A 21,946-nucleotide genomic window follows, 5' to 3' on the forward strand; every position below is an offset into this window, starting at 1 on the left:
CCCCAGGGCGTAATAACCCATTTAAATAGACACTGGGGCTGGGAAGGACAGGTTAAGACTGTCCGGTTTGTGGATAAATTTCACCCAATTCAAAGAGCTAGTTTATTTTTATTTATTAATTTTTTTTGACCACTTGACCTCCGGAAGGTTTTACCCCCTTTATGACCAGGGCGTTTTTTGCTATTCAGCATTGTGCTACTTTAACTGGTAATTGCACAGTCATGCAACACTGTACCCAAATGAAATTGATATACTTTTTCTTCTATCGTCTTCCAGGACAGCCTCTGAGACATAGGGCTCCTCCCTCCGGGACAGGAAATACGTTCACCCAAATTTGTTTAAAGGCGGTCCTCCAGGCCTTCCCCTTCCAGTTTTTGTGTTTCCTGCCTGACGCGAAGGAAGCATGTTAGGAGCCTGGGGAGCTCCATGCTCAGAGCTGTCCTGTGTGAGCACCTGAAGTTACCTTCTCTGCTTCAGCACCCCTCTGTCCAGCCAGGGACGAGAGGGCTACTGCTGCCATAAGACTCGGAGAGAGTCAGGACCCCTGACAATGTAGCGGGACCCCGCCCCCATTACACTGGTTACCTATTCCTCCGCTGACATCGGTGACCCCGGTCTGACTGCAGGGTGCATGTCTGGTGGATCAGAGCGGCGCCGTCCACCCGGTAGTTCCTGGTAAGCAAAGAGGAAGTACGTGTGTTGGAGGCGGGGCTGCTTCACTCCAACGAGCGGAAGTGAGGTGAACTTCCGGGGGAGCTGCATCATCAGGTAGCACCGGAGACGAGGTTCCGGTCTCCTGAGCACGGCAAGCAGTCGTGTAAGGCATCCGGAGCCAGTAACAGACCCAGCAGAGGTTGGGGCAAGCACCAAGGAGCCATGGAGGGCACTGCAGCATCTCAGGTGGTTGATTTAGGTTCTTCTGGCACTGGCACTTCCCAGGTAAGCGTGATGAGGGCTGGCCATGTCTTACTGTGGGGGGGTGGGGATTTTTGGACCAATTGTCCTTCCCTGGGTGGGGAACCACAGGTGAAGGGCTGGGCACTTCCTCCGTTTGATCCCAATCACAGTGTTGGTGAAGGTCTGGGGCAGGCACTGTTTTGTTTTTTTTTTGTTTTTTTTTCTTTTTGGCTTTTAAGGTAAAGCCCAGGACAAAGCCCAGATGCAGCCCCCTAGGAGAAGCTGTGCCGTTTGCAGGTCAAAGCTAGGTTCCAATTGGCCAAAACCACTTTGCCCTGAATGTGTCGTGTCAGCAGTTTGGTTAAGGACGATTCTATGACGGCATGGCATAAGATCCTTACGTCCCTTAAAGATGAGATTGCATCCACGTTCCAATCTTTTAAAGGGATAATGGATAGGATGCAAGGTCCCTCTACATCCCTATCCAGAGCAGCAAGTATGCCTGTCCTATCAGAACCTAGCCAGGAGGATAGTGAAGATAGGGAAAGGGAACCCAGGTCACTTGCCTCCTCTCAAGCAGACTCAGGGATTGATTCAGAGGGAGAAGAAGATTCCTCCAGAGTGTCCAGGTACAGATTGACGATGTGGGGGACTTACTGAAGGTAATCTATGATACCTTGGAGATCAGAGAAGAGTCGGTACAGCTTTCTAAGCACAACTTTATGTATCGGGGCTCAGTGCACAGAAATCCCGGGTATTCAGCGTGCACAAATCTCTAGTGGAATTGATCTTGCTGGAATAGTAGCACCCTGAATGAAGACCATTCTTTTCAGGCAGTCTTAAACGCAGATTTCCGTTTGAAAAGGACACGGCCCATCCTTGGGACAAAATCCCAAAGTTGGATGTACCGCTGGCTAAGGTTTCCAAAAAGACTGATTTGGCCTTTGACGACCTGGGATCCCTTAAGGACCCCATGGATAAAAGGGGTGATGTGCTGCTGAGAAAAGCTTGGGATGCTTCTTCTATTGGGCTTAAGCCAGCCCTTGCAGCTACTTGCGTTGCCAGACATTTAGAATGCTGGTTAACGCAATTGCAATCCCACATTTCTGCAGGCACATCCAGGCAACAACTGCTCAAATCTTTTCCCTTACTGTTTAAACCAGTTGGCTTCCTAGCAGATGCCTCTGCGGAATCAGTGAAGATGGCAGCCAGGTCAGCAGCACTGGTAAACGCAGCAAGAAGGGCCGTATGGTCAAAAGCTTGGTTAGGGGATGCAGCGTCAAAGCTCAAGCTTTGTGGATTGCCTTTCTCAGGTGATCACCTCTTTGGACCTGGGCTTCAGGAGGCACTGGAGCATACCCAAAAAAAAAAGCCTTCCCAGAAAAGAAGAAAAATACATAGGGTAAACCTTTTTTTCGAGGTTACAGGCAGCAGACCCAACAGGAGAGAGAGGGTCATCCTAAAAAACACTGGACAGTTCAGAAGGGACGAGAAATATTATTTTATCCTCCTCAGACTGCCTCCAAGCCACAGTGACTCCTGTGTCCGGGTGGGAGGAAGATTGGGGGACTTCTTCCCACAATGGACCAACACAACTTCAAGCCCGTTTATATTGGAAATAATAAAAAAACAGCTACAAGTTGGAATTCAATGCCATTCCCCCTCCCACTTGTCTGGTTACCCCGAGACTGGGATAAATCGGGGGCTCTAAGTTTGCTGTTAGGGGAGCTGTTGGATTAACAAGTTATCAGCCAAGTGCCACATGCAGAACGCTGCCAGGGGGTGTATTCCCACGTATTCATAGTCAGAAACCCATCAGGCAAGTTCAGTTTAATCGTCAATCTCCTTCCTCTGAACAAGTTTCCCAATTGTTATATGGCAACGATCGATCTCAGGGGCGCATATTTGCATGTTTCGATACATTGGGATTTCCAGAAATTCCTCAGGCCAGCAGTCAGAGTGAATTCAGAAGTTCTTCACTTCCAATTCAAGGCACTGCCATTCGGACTAGCATCCTCTCCGAAGATTTTCACGAAAGTCCTGGCAGAAGCCTTAGCGCCGCTGCGTGTCAGGGCCATTACAGTGATCCCCTATTTGGATGATTTTCTGTTTGTCCCCAATATTATCAGCAGCTGAAAGAGAACTTACAGGAGGCACAAGATTTCCTGCGCTCCCTTGGTTGGCTGATCAATCGGGACAAGTCCCAGCTGATCCCAGCCCAGGAAGTACAGTACCTGGGATACAAGATATCTTCAACAGAGAAGAAGGTCTTTCTTCCGTTAAAGAAGATAAAGTGGGTCTAGCGGTGGCGCAGCTTCAGACCAATCAGGAAGCCCATATCAGAGATGTCATGAGGGCGATAGGTTTAATGACATCCTGTTTCCCCTGGGCAAGGTTTCACCAGCGCCTATTACAGGCTCTACTTCTACACTGCTGCGATGGCAGCCAGCAGAGTTTATATCAGCCTATGCCCATATCAACCAGAGTCAAAAGGGCACTGTGGTGGTGGCGGCAAACCAGTCACAATCTAGACAGGGATCTGTTGTGGTTCAGACCAACAGCTCTGGTGGTGAGAACAGACGCCAGTTCCACCAGGTCCACCTGGAAAAGGATCTGGCTCAAGGAACTTGGTCTCGGGTGGAAGCCAGGGGGGACCTCCAATCAAAGGGAGCTACTGGCATTGCAGAGGGCTTTAGAGTCCTTCCAGCAAAGAATAAGGGGACAGCACCTTCAAGTAAGGTCAGACAATGCAGCCGTAGTCGCATACATAAACAAGCAGGGGGGGACCAGGAGCCCTGCCTTACAGTTGATAGCAGGCAAAATTTTCAGTTGGGCTGAGTTAAACCTGGCTTCATTGACAGCAGTCCACTTAAAGTGGACTCAGAACTCTCTGGCGGACTTTCTCAGCTGCCAGCGAGTAAAACAAGACGAATGGTCGCTCAACCAGGAAGTGTTCGAACAGATTGTGAGGACCTGGGGTTGGCCGGAGGTGGATCTTTTTCGCTTCAGAAAGCAACAAGAAGGTTGCCCAGTTCTTCTCCCTGCATCCGCTGGATCGAGCCAGGGAGATGGATGCCTTCATCAATACATGGCACTTCAGCCCTTGCCATGCCTTTCCCCCAGCAAGACTAGTCGCGGCGATTCTTTAGAAGTTTTTGAGCGAGAAGACGGATCTCATTCTGATCACCCTAAAGAGGCTGGCCTTATATCGCCCGATTCCTCTCCTGGTGAGGAAGGATCTGGTCACGCAGGGACCTCTTTGACACCCTCAGGTAGAGACCCTCAGACTTACAGCGTGGTATCTGAGGAACAGCTGTTGAGGGCTCAAGGGTTCTCAGAGAGAGTCATCAAGACCCTTTTAGAATGCCGAAAGCCAGTAACCAGGGCCATTTATACCAAAATCTGGAGAAGGTTCTATTCCTGGTTAGCAGAACAGGGGCAGAAAGAACCAGGAATTCCAGCAGTATTGGACTTTTTCCAGGCAGGAGTGGAATTAGGCCTCTCTATTAGCACCCTAAAGGTACAGGCTGCTGCCTTGAGTGTGCAGCAAGATCAATTGTAAGGAATTTCTTTAAGGCTCTCTCCAGGTCCAGGCCAGTGAAGGTTAGAGCCTGTCCCTCCTGGGATCCTCACTGCTCTCACAGGGAGTCCCTTTGAACCTCTGGAAAAATCTGAGGTTAAGTGGGTGGTTCTAAAGGCAGCCTTTTTGATTGCAATCACTTCAACCAGAAGAGTGAGTGAGTTGCAGGCACTCTCGATCAGAGAGCCTTTTTTTGTTTATTTTGGAGGATAGGGTTGTGCTCAAAACAGATCCTAGTTTCCTCCCTAAAGTATCTTCTACATTTCACAGAACACAGGACATTATTCTGCCAACATTTTATTCCTCCTCAGAGGTTGATGAGGAAGGAAAGTTTAGTTTAGTAGACATCAGGCATAGCCTTTTAGTTTATCTAGAAGTCATCAGAGACTTCAGGAAGTCAGAGTCTTTATTTGTGAACTTTGCAGACGCACGCAAGGGATGTAAAGTGTCAAAATCCACTATTGCCAGATGGATAAAAATGATAGTTACAGAGGCATACAAGCGCCCCTAGTTAAGGAACATTCAACAAGGGCGGTGTCAGCTTCGTGGGCAGAGAAAGCCAGTGCTACTCCAGAGATCTGCAGAGCAGCGACGTGGTCCAGCTACTCCACGTTCGCAAAGCATTACCGCTTGGACCTGGTTTCTAAAAAAGAACAGGCGTTTTGGCGAAAGGTCCTCCAGGCAGTGGTCCCAGCCCTAGCAGAGTAAGTTTGTTGCTTATCTCAGAGGCTGTCCTGGAATACAATAGGAGAAAACCAGAGTTCGACTTACCAGTAACTCTTTTTCTCGGAGTCTTCCAGGACAGCCTGGTTTCCCACCCAGTGTTGTTTGCAGCTGGTGCAAAGGGTATAATATGTTATGTCAGTGTGTTATGTCTTTCAGAGCCTTTCCGGCGGTTCTTGTGAAAACTGAAGGGGAAGGCCTTTAAACAAATTTGGGTGAACGTGTTTCCTGTCCTGGAGGGAGGAGCCCTATGTCTCAGAGGCTGTCCTGGAAGACTCCTAGAGAAAGAGTTACCGGTAAGTCTAACTCCGGTTTTTTCACACAAATACAGCTTTCTTTTCACCACTGTTTTTGTTTTTTTAATTTTATTGCTATATAACCAGAAAAAGACTGACATCTTTTTTTAACTAGTTACGGACTACCGCTGCAGTAGTACTGCGGCAAATTGGCTCCCCTGCGCGAATCAACGTCATTGTACATCGGATGGGTACACAGTGATTTGTGGGCGGGTGCCCATTCACGAGTTGGGGGAGCCAACCAGCGGGTCCGGAGATGTCTCCAGAAACAGGCAGAACAGAGATCTGTCAGTGTAAACAAACAGATCCCCGTTTTGTCAGGGGAGGATAGAGTGATGATCGTCTGTATCTAGTGATTAGGAACAATGATCTCTCTCCTCCTCCAGTCAGCCCAGCCCCCATACAGTTAGCAACACCTCCCAGGGAACACACTTAACCCGTTGACCGCCCCCTAGTGTTAACCCCTTCCCTGACAGTGACATTTATACAGTAATCAGTGGCTAGTTTTAGCTCTGATCGCTGTATAAATGTCAATGGTCCCAAAAAAGTGACAAAAGTGTCCGACCTGTCCGCTGCAATGTCGCAGTCCCGCTAAAAATCCCAGATGACTGCCATTACTAGTAAAAAAAATTAAAATGCCATAAACATATCCCCCTATTTTGTAGACGCTATAACTTTTGAACAAACCAATCAATATTCTCTTATTGCGATTTTTTTTTTTTACCAAAACAATGTAGAAGAATACACATTGGCCTAAACTGGTGAAGAAATTAGTTTTTTTAACATTTTTTGGGGGGATATTAGCAAGAAGTAAAAAATATTGTTTTTTCTTTTTTTAAAATTGTCGCTCTTTTTTTTTTGTTTGTTTATAGCGCAAAAAAGAAAAAACGCAGAGGTGATCAAATACCACCAAAAGAAAGCTCTATTTATTTGGGTACAGCGTGGCACGACCGTGCACTTGTCAGTCAAAGTGACGCAGTGCCGTATCGCAAAAAATGGCCTGGTCATTAACGGGGAAAATCTTCCGGTCCTTAAGTGGTTAAAACCCCGAAATGTTCTACTTTTTGTTATAAAACATATACAATAAAAAAATCAAACTTCTTCATAAATTTAGGCCAAAATATATTCTGCTACATGTCTTTGGTAAAAATAAAAAAAATCCCAATGTATATTAATTGGCTTCTGTGAAAGTTATAGCGTCTACAAACTATGGTGTATATATACTGGAATGTACGCAGTATATACGCTATACTGTAATGGCGGTGATCAGCAACTTATAATGGGCCTGTGATATGGTGATGGACAGTCTGGTGCTAACAAACACTATCTGGGAGGGTCACAAACTGACGTCGTTAGTGACACTAATACAGTGATCAGTAATAATACTGTAGACTGATGCTGGTACTAATGACACTGGCTGGGAAGGGGTTAATATCTAGGGGCAATGAATGGGTTAAATGTATGCCTAACAATGTGTAATGTGTGCTGCTTTTTACTTTTTAATCTGGCTGTTTTTTCTCCCTGCTTTTAAGAAACAGCCAGATTGCTGTTCCTATGCTCAGAGTTCTATGTGTTTATCAACGCAGAACTCTGTGTGGGATTTGACACAGCCGATCAGCTGATTTCAGCTGAAATCTGCTGCCAAACTCATGCTGTGTCCAATCACAGCACAGGTAATACTCCACACGTTCCTGGATAAAGCTCTAGAAGATTTGGGTGCTGCAGCAACCACCAGCTGGACACTGGATCAGAAAGCCACAATGGAGATATTGGCCAGCACACCATGGATCCTCAAGTAGCGTCCAAACGTTTTTCTTTATTGAAGCATGGTCACATCACAGAACAGGTAGGGCAACGTTTCAGAGTCACGCAGGACCCCTTAGTCAGGCATGTGGTGATCACAGCACAGGTCGGCAGGGGGCCCGCGCATGCACGCCTCCAAACCCAGGAGAAAGCCGTCAGGTACATGTACATGATTGTGCTTGTACCTACCGACTGCTCGCAGTATGTTTACTGTGAGCGGTCAGCAGGTAGTTAAAAAAACTTGACAGCTTTCTTTTTAATACCTTAAGTATAGAATTGGCATACCATTCCCTTTGTTCTTAAGCTCCTGTTTGTCTTCCTTGTAATCTCCAGTATTTTCAGCATGTACAAGGTATTTGTGTAAACAGGTTTTTACTTTGTTCTTGTTAATACCTTGAAGCCTGCCTAAAATCTACTGAACTGTAGAGGTGTAGCAGAGTTGCCAGCCCAAAATGCGTTTTTGTATAGAAAACTAGACAGCTCAACCTGTTTCTGTACACTGGGGGTCAGCAACCAGTGGATCACGGACAGGTGACTGGTAGATCACGGTCTGGGCTTGCTGACCCACCATCCCAGAGCTTCAAACAGAGTGCAATGCAGGGGAACTACTTGTAAAGTTGGATCTGTAGTAGGGAGCAAGAGCCTCCTCTGTAGTGTTGGCTCTTGTCCCATGCGGAGTGATACCAACTGCACTCCACCTCTTATCCCAGCTGGTGGTCTCCAGAGTGGTGCCATCAGCAGGAAAGAAGAGATCTTCAGGTCAATGTGGAGCAATACACCGGGCATAATAGTATGAGACTGCTTTCACACCGATGTGCTGTGGTTTACCCACACCGTAGGTGCAGTCCAGAGTGTCTGCAGCTTTCCTGTGGGTTTGCTGTGCTTAGACAAAGACTTCTATTATATCCTGTGGGTTTGGTGCAATTTCTGAAAGCGCACCACACCTGCAGGATATAATAGAAGTCTATGGCAAAGCGCAGCTAACCCAGGAAGGTTATAGATGCACTGCACTGCACCCACGGTGCAGGTAAACTGCAGCACATCAGTGTGAAAGCAGCCTTATAGGGGGTTTTACCACCCCCAACAATATTTGTGAACAAGCACTAAGGGTGAGGCTGCCAAATGCAATTAAGGGCTCATTCATAAGTGCTGCAGGCACTGCTGCTCCCCTGAAAAGCGATCCAAGCGTTTTTGACAGGTGGTGGGGGAGGCAATTTGTTGTGACATTGTAGTTTGGCAATTAGAGGTTTAAATAAGGTGTGAGGGGGCGACACTGTGCCTGGTGATCTTTGACTTCTCTCATGTTGTTCAGGTAGATCTCCACCCCTTTACCACTTCAGATCCGTGCTATAGCCAAATGACACCTACAGCGCAAACATACTTTGCTGGGAGGGCGTCAATAGACAGCCTCCCGTGCTCGAGCAGCCTGCGCGCCCCCTGCAGGGCGCGCTCTGTGATCTGCGAGTCTATGTGACTCTCTGGATCACAGTTCGGAGTGTCAGAGGGACATCAATCCCGATCAAGGAGAACAGCCGACAGCTCATCTGTGCCCACCCGTGCCACCTGCCAGTGCCGTCTACCAGTGCACAACAGTACCGTCTACCAGTGCCCACAGTGCCACCTATCATTGTCACCAATCAGTGCCTCATCAACAGTGCCGCCCATCAGTGGCGCCTTATCTGTCCCCATCAGTGCCGCCTTATCTGTCCCCATCAGTGCCGCCTCATCAGCACATATCAATGAAGGTGAATAATTACCTGTTTGCAAAATTTTATAACAAACTATGAAACACAAATTTTTTTTTCTTCCAAAATTTTCTGTCTTTTTTTGTTTAGCAAAAAATAAAACCCCCAAGTGGTGATTAAATACCACCAAAAGAAAGATCTATTTGTGTGAAAATGTAATTTTGGTACAGTGTTGCATGACCGCCCAATTGTCATTCAAAGAGTGACCGCACTTAAATTTGAAAATTGATCTGGGAAGGAGGGGGGTTTAAGTGCCCAATAAGCAGGTGGTTAATGTTGCCTACCCCTGCTATACACGATGGTTGGAGTTAATAAAGCACTAAAGGGAGTTCTTCACCTTGCTAATCACCTTTACTAAGGTGGGTGATTATTCATTTTGCTAAGTGAACAGACTTTACTGCTTTAGGAAGTCATCCCAATTGTGTTGATAGTTGTAAACTGCCTAAAACGATACAAATATTAGAAAAGTCTGCACTAAAGTACTAAAGGCAACTAGCTCTCTATTTACAAAAAACAAAAGGTCACAACAATATACACTAACCGGCCACTTTATTAGGTACACCTGTTCAATTGCTTGGTAACACAAATGGCTAATCAGCCAATCACAAGGCAGCAACTCAATGCATTTAGGCATCTAGATGTGGTGAAGACGACTTGCTAAAGTTCAAACTGAGCACTTTTCAGCGAGTTGAGCGAAAAAAAAAACTGTCAGCTCTGGTCACCACCCGATGTTAATACAGCGACCTCACTCGCTGAGCTATTTTGTTCTGACAGGGGGGTGCCCTAAACGCCCCCTTCCCCCCCACCAGAACACTGGTCAGCGCTCTCTGCCATTGGGAGCTGGTCGGCTGCTGGTTTTACAGCATGCACATCCGACAGAAGCCGGCCAAACAGATCTTCGGCTCATGTGTAATTAGGCTTAACTCAAATAACCACGTGTTACAACCAGGGTATGCAGAATACCATCTCTGAATGCACAACACATCGAACCTTCAAGCAGATGGGCTACAGCAGCAGAAGACCACACCACACCAGGTGCCACTCCTGTCAGCTAAGAACAGGAAACTGAGGCTACAATTGAGCACAAGCTCACCAAAATTGGACTATAGAAGAATGTAAAAAACGTTGCCTGGTCTGATGAGTCTCAATTTTAACTGCAGCATTCAGATGGTCGGGTCAGAATTTGGTGTAAACAACATGAAAGCATGGATCCATCCTGCCTTATATCAATGGTTCAGGCTGGTGGTGGTGTAATGGGGTGGGGGATATTTTCTTGGTACACTTTGGGCCCTTTAGTACCAATTGGGTATCGTTTAACCACTTCAGCCCCAGGAAGGTTTTACCCCCTTCATGACCAGGCCATTTTTTTGATACGGCACTGCGTTACTTTAACTCACAATTGCGTGGTCGTGCGACGTTGTGCCCAAATAAAATTGATGTTCTTTTTTTCCCACAAAAAGAGATTTCTTTTGGTGGTATTTGATCACCTCTGCAGTTTTATTTTATTTTTTGCGCTATAAACAAAAAAAGAATGACAATTTTGAAAAAAACACAGTATTTTTTACTTTGTGCTATAAAACCAATCCAATAAATCCAATAAATAAAAATGTAAAAAAATAAAATTTCTTCATCAAGTTAGCCCAATATATATTCTACTACATATTTTTGGTAACAAAAAAATCCCAATAAGCGTTTATTGATTGTTATTGAAAGTTATAGCGTCTACAAAATAGGGGCTTTATTTTATTTTTACTTGTAATGGAGGCAATCTGCGTTTTTTTTTTGCGGGACTGCGACATTGTGGCGGACAGATCGGACACCCAACTGACACTTTTTTGGGAACCGTTGACATTATTACAGTGATCAGTGCTAAAAATATATGCAGTGGCAGGGAAGTGCATATAAATGGCACTGGCAGGGAAGGGGTTAACATCAGGGGTGATCAAAGGGTTAAGTGTATTCCCTGTTTGTGCTATTTTACTGTTGGGGGGGCACACTGTCCTGATTAGCAGAAACACTAGATCAGTGTCCATCAGTATTCTGTGGGGAGCGATCGCGGGTGGCTGGTGGACATCGCATCCGCGGGGCCCGCTGATTGGCTCCCCCTGTGGCCAATCAGCGCATGATCGCGGCTCTGGCGGCACACGCGCCCCCCAGTGGCTATTGACAAAATCACGTACAGGTATGTGATTTTGCGCAATAGAGCTGCCTTGCCGCAGTATATGTACAGCAGGCAATCAGGAGCTGGTTAAATGTGTCTAGGCTATATTTACACGCAGACCACCCTATCTGGAAAGCCCCTTCCTCCAGACTGACATCCACCCATCAAGGGATTTGGATACTTGCATAACTACTCCTGAGAGCCAGCCCTCTGCTTGCATCAGGGATGAGCGTTCTTGAAATGAGACAAGAGTGCTGTGATGATTTCAGAAAGCTATGTACAGCATCCTGATTGTTCCCAGTCACCTGCCTGCAATGCACAGAGAAGCACATAGACCAGGTGTCTCAAACTGGTGGCCCTCTAGCTGTTGGCAGTTGTGGAACTACAAGTCCCATCATGCCTCTGCCTTTTGGGAGTCGTGCTTGTAACTGTCAGAATTGCAATGCCTCATGGGACTTGTAGTTTTGCAACAGCTGGAGGGCCGCCAGTTTGAGACCCCTGACATAGACCCAGTGATGACTTTACTGGGACTAAAATAAGGGATCTAATGAAGACGGGTTTTATTTCAAAATTCCATAAGCATGTTTAGAAAGGGGGTAGAGAGGAACCAGGCAAGGCAAAATATTAGGACAAAAGCCACAAAAACAAAGAAGACTAAACACTCCTAAACAGAGTTAACTATACAAATTTATTCAATCAAAGACAAAAAGTAATCAGCGTGAAGGCCCCAGGCTGGCTACCCTAAAAAATCGCATACTCCAAGACAAATCGCATATTCCAGGACTCATCGCATTTCATTCCACACAGTATTGTTTATTCTGTTGGCTTCTGGTCACATTTTCCTACATCGACACTCAATTTTACATCTGCCTGCCAGTGAGCTCTTTCATCTATGCTCCAGGATGGACTAGTAGTACATGCTACACCCATTTGAAGCCCTTTCTTACCTTACTTTAGCTCGTGTCTCCAAGGATATATTTTATGGATGCATACTCACATCTATCCTCTGATTGATCAATTGGCTCATGACATATCACTGCTGGCTATTAGCAGGTTACTGTGGGTGGGTCTTAGCAGGTTATTGTGGGCGGGTCTTAGCAGGTTACTGTGGGCATGTCCTTTTAGTGGTGGGCTCTGCCGTACTGTGGTGAGGGGCCCCATTCGCCCATTGTAGCTTTAGATGTGACACCATCCACAGTGGGGTCTCCATTTAGGTGGTTGATAGGACCTGTGTTCTATAGGGGGTCTCTTTTGGGGAAGATAGGCTCAGCTTCCTTGTGGGATTGTATCCTCCACCCCACTCATCTGCATTTGGGGGGGGGGGGGGTTGTATTTGGGGTTGGTTTTGGGGAGGGTAGTTTAGGGGAGTTTTATTGCTTGGCGGGTATGTGGAGTATGCGATTTTTGGGGGGGGGGGGGGCAGCCTGGTGCCTTCACGCTAATTACTTTTTGTCTTTGATTCAATACATTTGTATAGGTAACTGTTTGGGAGTGTTAGTCTTCTTTGTTTTTTGTTTTTGTGTTTTTTGTCCCAGTAAAATTCGATTACTCCCTCCTAGTATAACTAGGTGAGTCCTACATGCGTTATTTCCTTAGCAGGATTCCCACATTTATATTTGTTTGGATTAAGGCAAAATATTAGTAGAATTAAAGTGATTGTAAACCCTCACATATACCCAGTGAAGTGACTGGCCTCAGGTGATACATATAGATGAAACAAATCCTCCTACAAAAGTTGTATCTGTAGTCTTCTCTTCTCTACATCCGTTCAAATTGCAGAATTTATAAGGTTTTCGGAAAGTAAAAAAAAAAAAAAAAAAACACACTGCAGAGCTCAGTGAGGAGGGGGTCTGAGAGCTGATTGGAGGGGAGGGACACGCCCCTCTTCACACAGCAACAGAGCTGAGGCTGTCAGTCTGCTGGAGGCCCCTCCCTTGTCACCATTTTTATCCTTAATTGAGACAAGTACTCACTATAGAGGGATATGTTTTGTTAATATTTAATGTCTGAGGTTTACAACTACTTTAAATTACAACTTGAAAGTGTTACTAAACCCACAACAGTGAAATCAGTCTGTATATGCAGTAAATCAGGGATCTCCAAACTACGGCCCTCCAGCTGTTGCGGAACTACACGTTCCATGAGGCATTGTAAAACTCTGACATTCACAGACATGACTAGGCATGGTGGGAATTGTAGTTCCTGAACAACTGGAGGGCCGTAGTTTGGAGACCCCTGCAGTAAATCATGCTTGTTACTGTGGAACCTAAGGGATTAATCCTCTGCATTGTGTAAAAAGGCTGTTTGATCCTGTCTTCTCTTCCACTGTCCCCAATCCATCTCCTAATAATACAGAGCCTTTGCATTCACTCTGCTCATGCTCAGTTTGGTGTGTATTTCTAAATAGTTTTTTTTTTTCTTAGGAGAGTGCATGTGATCAGCACAGGGCCAATCAGCACTGTCCAGACAGAGGGTCAGTGGTCCTGCAGCCTCATGAGACAGTCAGAGCAGAATGAAAACACCTCATACAAGCTTTAACCCGACACTGCTAGAAGTCAGTATACATACGCTCCCAAACCGCCCCAAAGATGCTGCTTACAGGACTTTTTCTAGCATCCTGCAAGCGCACCGCCCCAGGGTGAAAGCACTCGGGCTTTCAGACTGGGGAGGCAGTTTTCATGCACTATTTCTAGCGCTAAAATGCCTGAAAACTGCCACAGTGTGAAAGGGGTCTTATCGCTTTCTTTTAGTGGTATTTAATCACCACCCTCCTTTTTTTTTCCTTAAACAAATTAAAAAAGACCAAACATTTTGAAAAGAAAAAACTTTTTTCTTAGTTTCTGTTATAAAATTTTGCAAATAAGTAACTTTTCTTCACTGATGTGCGCTGATGAGTTTGCACTGGTGAGGCTGCACTCTGCTTATGCCGAGCGGACACACACAGCCCACTCTGCTCTGTGGGCAGTCTGATGTAAACATACTGGCTGTCCGTTTACACCTGACTGCCCTCCAATCTGATCCGGCCAGGCGGAGGGGAATGGATCCACCTTCCATTTGTGTATGCCGTATTGGATCGAAGGTAGCTGGGTGTAAACAGACACAAGTCCGTTTACATCCAACTGCCTATAGAAGAGAATGGAGGGACTGATCAAGTCCGCCTGAAAAATAGACAGGCATACCCGATCGGATGTCCCGTGTGAAAGGGGCCTAAGGACCGGTAAGCTGCAATATGGTACATTTTTTTCTTGTTTGGACACACTTTAAGAGAAGACTCTCTCAGCTAACCTACTGTGTACACAAATGATTGATGTGTTTTGAAGTTCTAGTCACTGATATTGGCATGCATTCAGTGTACACAGCAGGTGTGCTTCCAGGAGGTTTCTGTGGAACCTATAAAGTGCGTCAGTGTAGCTCCGCTTCAGTTATATTTCACAGAGGGGGATCCTGACCTCATCCGGTGCTCCCAGACTACACACGTATACAGGCTTTCCTAAACTAAACACGTTACGGACATCTCATTTTGCAAATGGGAAATACTTGGCTGTCATGCTAACTCCAATTTTAAGGGCTCTTTCACACTTGCAGTGGTGTGCGGTGCCCTCTGAAGAGTGATCCGTGCTCACAACGCTTTTAAGAGGGCATTTTATAGATGGCGTGGAGGCGAGGTGAGTTTGACAAGTGGTGCTGCTTGTCAACTCTGCACCCCAAGTTAAAAATGCAGTGATGCAAAGTATTGTGGCCACGACATATGAACAGCCCCATTCAGCTGATATTTTACAGTAAAACCATGGCTCAGCCACTTCTTTCTACCACTCTCCAATTGCCTGTCTGAAAGAGATCTAATATCTTAATATTGATGTGAAAAGAACATGCATATAAGGAGTCCTGACTGTACTTTCATACTTGCTCTGAGTGCATGGCATAAAAAGTATTACAACTCTTTAGACGGGGTCATAGCCAGGCAACTGGCTCCAGTAAGATCCTTGCCAATGCTGCCTCTGCTCTACCACAATCCCCAAGCAGTATTGGCTCCCCTGCTGGACTACAGAAAACATCCCTCCATTCTCTATTAGTTTGGATAAATGTGTTCTGTAGTCTAGGGAACGAAGGAAGAACTCTGACAACATTGCTTGAGATTACAGTGCAGCAGAGGCAGTGTTGTCCGCTCACTACAGGAAGTTAGTTGCTCACTGGATTCCTGGCAGGATCAACAGGTACCTTTTCCTGTACTTTCAGCATTTTTAAAGACATATGCGGAAATGTTCATGTGTTGCAGAGATACTCTAAAGCCTTTAATGATGGAAGGAACTGTGTATGTGTCTTCTGTCATAAGTGTACAGTAAGCCTCGCGTGTGCAACTCCATGTACAGTCTCGGAACGATAATGTGCTTGGACAAAGTAACTCACATACACCAGAGTTATATCATTCAGGCCCAGCCAATCAAGATGGCCAAAGACTTTGAACCTAGAAGAACATTTGATAAAGGTAAAGGCATCGAGGATGGAGGACAGCATGACCATCAGAGTATTGCAGAGTATCACTTTGCTAGGTACAGTTGTGGTCAAAAGTTTTCATACCCTGGCAGAAATCGTGAAATGTTGTCATTGATATTGAAAATATGACCGACCATGCCAAAAAGCTGTCTTTTATTTAAAAGAGAAGTATGAGTTTGGGCTTTTTTTTATATTAATATTTACCTAGGTGGATGCAGCATGGGTCCGATGCTGCATCTGTCCCCCGGCGCCTCTGCACTGAAAACCGAGCGATCGAACATCACCGGTCGTTCGGTACTCACAGCTCCTCGCTCATTGGAGCGCTGGGCTGTGGAGGGGCGGCCGGCGTAGTCTCTCAGTGGCTCACTGAGAGGCTGAGCCGGGTGTAGGTCCAGGCACCTGGCGGATCCAGACTCCATTGTCGCAATGACGCGGTGCCTGGACCGACTTCTATGACAACAGCAGAGAGTGGACTTCAGCCTGCTCTCTGCTGAAAACGGGTCACAGGAGTGCAAAACAAATTGCATTCCTGTGATCCATAGGAGAAGTACAGCCCAACAAGCTTTGGCTATACTTCCCCTTTAAGGACAGTGATCATATAAAGCCATTTATTATCACTTAGCTTGGCTCCTTTTTAAATCATAACGATAACAGAAATTACACAGTTGGCCCTGATCAAAAGTTTCCATCCCCTGAGTTCTTAATACTGTGTATTGCCCCCTTTAGCATCAATGACAGTGTGCAGTCTTTTGTAATAGTTGTCTATGTGGCTCTGAAATCTTGCAGGTAGTATAGCTGCGCATTTGCCTTGGAAAAATGCCTCCACTCCGCACTTTGAGATTTCTCCAGAGTGGCTTGATATTAGGGTCAGGAGACACTGATGGCCACTCCAGAACCTTCACCTTTTTCTGCTGTAACCACTGGAGGGTCAACTTGGCCTTGTGCTTAGGGTCAGTCATGGTGGAAAGTCCAAGAGCGTCCCATGCGCACCTTTCGTGCAAAAGAATGCAAACTGTCTGCAATTATTTTCTGATTCATCTTGCCATTCATTTTCACAAGATTCCATGTGCCTTTAGAGCTCACACCCCCACAAAACAGTAAGCCACCACCATGCTCTACAGTGGGGATGGTATTCTTGTTGCTATAGGCCTTGTCGACCCCTTCCCAAACATAGCACTTATGGTTGTGACCATAAAGCTCTATTTTGGTCTCATCCCTCCAGATTAGTGTGCAGGAAGCAGTGAGGTGTGTCGAGGTGTTGTTGGGGATATTGTAACCATGCTTTTTTTTGTGGCATTGATGCAGTAAAGGCTTCTTTCTGGCAACTCAACCATGCAGCTCATTTTTGTTCAAGTATCGTCGTATTGTGCTCCTTGAAACAACCACACCGTCTTTTTTCAGAGGTTATCTTTGGGTTTTTCTTTGTATCCTGAACAATTATGGCAGTTGTGCCTGCAATCTACATGACCTTGACTTGGTATCAAGAGAGCCCCGAATTTTCCACTTCCTAATAAGTGACTGAATAGTACTGACTGGCATATTCAAAGCTTAGGATATTTTTTCTATCCTTTTCCATCTTTATAAAGTTCCATTACCTTGTTACGCAGTTCTTCTTGGCAGTTCTTTTCTGCTTCCCATGGCTCACTATCTAGCCTGCTTAGTGCATCCACGTGAAAACTAACAAACTCATTTAAATTGACAATTGCAATTTAACAAGCCATGGATGTGGGAAATTAACCTTTAATTGCTATTTTAACTTGTGTGTGTCACCTTGTGTGTACCAAGGCCAAACCTTCCAGGTGATGGAAACTTTTGATCAGGGTCATTTGGGTGAGTTGTTATCATGATTTAAAAAGGAGCCAAACAATTATGTGATAATAAATGGCTTCATATGATCACTGTCCTTTTTTTTTTTTTTTTTTTTCACGATCAGTCATATTTTCAATATCAATTGCAAAATTTCATGATTTCTGCCAGGGTATGCAAACTTTTGACTGTAAGTGTGCCAATTTATGCAAATTTGTTGTGCATACTTGCACAATATGGCAAAAAGCTCCTGGTTGCCCAAAATGTTATCTTTTTTTTCTGCTAGTTTACTCCCGCTTTAAAGTGATGATCAAGTCTGTAAACAGAGCGGCACTTAACCTCATCTTCTGGGGTCCCCCACCAGCGCTCTTAGCTCCTCTTCTGTGCTCCCATAGCAAGCTGCTTGCTATGGGGGCACACATGCGTGCTCAATCCCAAGCCAGGTTGTGTACATCTAAAAACACACACAGCGCTCAACCCCCCCCACCCCTCCCCTCCCCTCCCATTCCCTCCTCTCATGATTTGTCTGAGAGCAGCAGGAGGCCAATATCTCCCACTGGTTGCAGCTAAGCTTGTGAGAGCACAGAGAGGGGAGAAAAAACTGAAGCTGGGATCGATACAGGACTCTGGTAAGTATATAGGGGAAGGAGGGGGAGAAACAGCTACTGAAAGAATACTAGTACATAAAATGCATTAAAGTAAAAAAAACTTTTGCCTTTACAACCACTTTAACAATCAGTGTTGAAAATAAGCTGCGTGTCATGTACCTTTCTGTTCAAAGATATCATAATTCCCTACATCTTGCTTCTCATTTTTCTTTTGCAGACAATAGTTATGAATGATTGCATTATCCGGGGGGACCTGGCCAATGTTCGAGTTGGCCGACACTGTGTCATCAAAAGTCGAAGTGTGATTAGACCGCCATTCAAAAAATTCAGCAAAGGGTGAGTCCCAGCATTTGATTTGTTACATACTCTCCACAGAACCTCCTCAAACCTTTTTATGTTTAGTCCATTCATGTTCAGTATACATACACATTATTTTATAGTGGAAAGGTCTGAAAATCACTGAATACAATCAGATACAGTGCCTTGAAAAAGTATTCATACCCTTTGAAATGTTCCACATTTTGTCATGTTACAACCAAAAACATAAATGTGTTTTATTGTAATTTATTTATTACATCATTGTGAAGTGGAAGGAAAATGATAAATGGTATTTCTTTTTTTTTTTTTTTTTACAAATATGTGAGAAGTTTGGCGTGCATTTGTATTCAGCCCCCCTGAGTCAATACTTTGTAGAACCACCTTTCACTGCAATTACAGTTGCAAGTATTTTGGGGATGTCTCTACCAGCTTTGCACATCTAGAGAGTGACATTTCTGCCCACTATTCCTTGCAAACAAGCTCAAGCTCTGTCAAATTGGATGAAGAGCGTCTGTGAACAGCAACATTTAAGTCTTGCCACAGATTCTCAATTAGATTTAGGTCTGGGCTTTGACTGGGCCATTCTAACACATTAATATGCTTTGATCTAAACCATTCTATTGTAGCTCTGGCTGTATGTTTAGGGTGGTCATTCTGCTGGAAGCTGAACCTCCGCCCCAGTCTCAAGTCTTTTGCAGACTCTTAACAGGTTTTCTTCTAAGATTGCCCTGTATTTGGCTCCATCCATCTTCCCATCAACTCTGCTGAAGAAAAGAATCCCCACAACATGATGTGTTCAGGGTGATGTGCAGTGTTAGTTTTCCATAACGTTTTGCTTTTAGGCCAAAAAATCTTGATCTTCCCCGACTGGAGCACCTTCTTCCACCTGTTTGCTGTGTCCTCCACATGGCTTCTTGCAAACTGCAAACGGGACTTCTTATGGCTTTCTTTCAACAATGGCTTTCTTCTTGCCACTCTTCTATGAAGGTCAGATTTGTGGAGTGCACGACTAATAGTTGTCCTGTGGCAGATTCTCCCACCTGAGCTGTGGATCTCTGCAACTCCTCCAATGTTACCATGGGCCTCTTGGCTGCTTCTCTGATTAATACTTTCATTGCCCAGCCTGTCAGTTTAGGTGGACGGCCATGTCTTGGTAGGTTTGCAGTTGTGCCATACTCTTCATTTTCGGACGATGGATTGAACAGTGCTCCGTAAGATGTTCAAAGCTTGGTGATATTTTTTTATAATCAAACTCTGCTTTAAACTTCTCCACAACTTTATCCCTGCTGTCTGGTGTGTTCCTTGGCCTTCATAATGCTGTTTTTTTCAACAAGGTTATAAAACAAACCTCTGACGGCTTCACAGAACAGCTGTGTTTGAACTGAGATTAAATTACACACAGGTGGACTCTATTTACTACTTAGGTGACTTCTGAATGCAATTGGTTCCACTAGATTTTAGTTGGGGGTATCAGAGTTTACTTCCACTTCACAATTACTTTGTGTTGGTCTATCACATAAAATCCCAATAAAATATATTTACGTTTTTGGCTGTAACATGACAAGATGTGGAAAATGTCAAGGGGTATGAATACTTTTTCAAGGCACTATAACACTTTTGCTTCATTCCATTTAGTAGGACATCAATTAACCCCTTCCTGCCCAGCCCCAGCTTCCTTTTACCAGGGTCTGTACCAGAAAATAGTTGCAGAGCAAAAATTGTTGCTCAATATTCTTCCTATTCAGGAATTTGGAAAATAATAACCACTGATGCCAGTCTCTCCAAGTTGACTTGAGGCTGGCTGCAGTTCAGTGGGCTTGGTCTCCACAGGAGAGAATACTGTACAATAGCTTGGAATTTTTGGCCAGTATGCCTTGCTCTGGATTTATAGGACAAACATGTTGTAGGTTCAATCTGGAAATGCCTCTGCAGGCATATATATATCAAGCAGAAGTACATCTTCGCCAGCACACCATGGATCAGCAAACAAGATTGTCCAAAAAAGGTTTTTAATCTAAAACGGTCACATCCCCTGTGATGTGACCCTTTTCGATTAAAAACCTTTTTTGCACCTCCCCTGTGATGTGACCGTTTTCGATTAAAAACCTTTTTAGCACCTCCCCTGTGATGTGACCGTTTTCGATTAAAAACCTTTTTTGGACAATCTTGTTTGCTGATCCATGGTGTGCTGGCGAAGTTATGCTTCCAGAACCCAACTGGTAATCGTTACAGCACCCGTTAATGTTCTATTGCCATTTGTCCGGGAATGTGTGCGACTGGAATATCGAATTGAATATATATATCAACCACCAGGGCGGCACCAGAGGTCATGCGACTCAGGGAGGTGTACCACATTCTGTCTGGGACAGTACGGGTGCTATCTCTATCGCCAATACATATTCCAAGTATAGGATAGCGACAAGGGGAACTCTGCGGGGGAATCTACTAAATTCCAAGTTCTACAACAGTTTGGGACAGGTGTGTCCGGGATAAGAGTCCCACTGCCAATAAGGGTACATGTACTGGTAACACCTTAAGGTCTGGTTCTCCCTTATTTGACGTTTTATTTCCCCGTTTTGGATTCTAACACATCTTTTGCAAAGAACCCGTAAGGTGGTAACACTGATATTAGTGTTGGCCGAATTAGTCTAGGGGGGCTTGGTACACAGGCATAGTGAGTCTTGCGGGGGTTGCTCCTTTGGACACTCCCAGTCCAGCGGGACCTAATGGTCTTGAGTCCTGTATCTCAGCACTGTTGAGCCCCTGGAAGCCAGCTTTAGGGAGCTTCAATTACAGGACTTGAAAATATTATTTTTTGCCTGGGGTGAAGCCAGGAAATGGCACCTGCAGAAATATGTGGGTGGGAAAGTTTATTTTTCTTTCTCCAATTGGTAGAGGAAAGGAGTTTGGCTTTAAGTGTACCTTTAAGGGTCAGAGTTCGTCCCTATCCATTTTTATCCAGGGGCAGTTGTTTCTCACGCCTTGTTTCATACCTCATACAGCATGTAACTTGGACAGTCCTGCCTGTCAGGCCATTCTTGTGTTCTTGGGACTTGAATTGATCTTGACTGTCCTTGCAGAGGCTACTTTTTGAACCAATCGGGGGATTCTTTTATCTCAGAAGGTGGCTTCTTTGGTTACTATCACTTCACGAAGTGGAGTGTCAGAGTTGGCGGGTCTTTCATGCAAGGAGCCATTCTTGGTCTCGCATCATAAGGTGATGTTGCGTCCTCATCCATTTTTATTGCCTAAAGTGGTTTCTAGTTTTTCACTTGAATCAGGACAGTGTCTTGCCTTTTATTTTTCTCCTAATCCACAGTTGGCAGGAGAAAGATCGCTACCTACTCTAGAGGTAGTTCAGACGCTCAGGGTCTACTTGAGTTGTCGGCACAAGTCAGGAATCCTGATTTGTGCTACCAGAAGAACCCAGGAAGGAGAGGCAGCATCCAAGTCGAATATTTAGCAGTGGATCTGCCAGTTTATCAATGATGCCTATGGTTTAAATGGCAAAAAAA

At 45.1% G+C, this 21,946-nt stretch overlaps 1 protein-coding gene across 1 annotated transcript in view; it reads left to right on the forward strand.

Annotated features, from left to right (window-relative positions):
* The window catches only part of DCTN5 (dynactin subunit 5), a 42,956-nt gene that overhangs the window by 10,919 nt on the left and 10,091 nt on the right, over positions 1-21,946 (forward strand). Inside the window, exon 3 of the mRNA XM_073636531.1 lies at positions 18,331-18,449. Coding sequence (XP_073492632.1) covers positions 18,331-18,449 — 119 coding nt within the window. The remainder of the gene's footprint in view (positions 1-18,330; positions 18,450-21,946) is intronic.

This window comes from Aquarana catesbeiana, linkage group LG06 (assembly GCF_042186555.1).
Source record: "Aquarana catesbeiana isolate 2022-GZ linkage group LG06, ASM4218655v1, whole genome shotgun sequence".
NCBI lineage: Eukaryota > Metazoa > Chordata > Amphibia > Anura > Ranidae > Aquarana > Aquarana catesbeiana.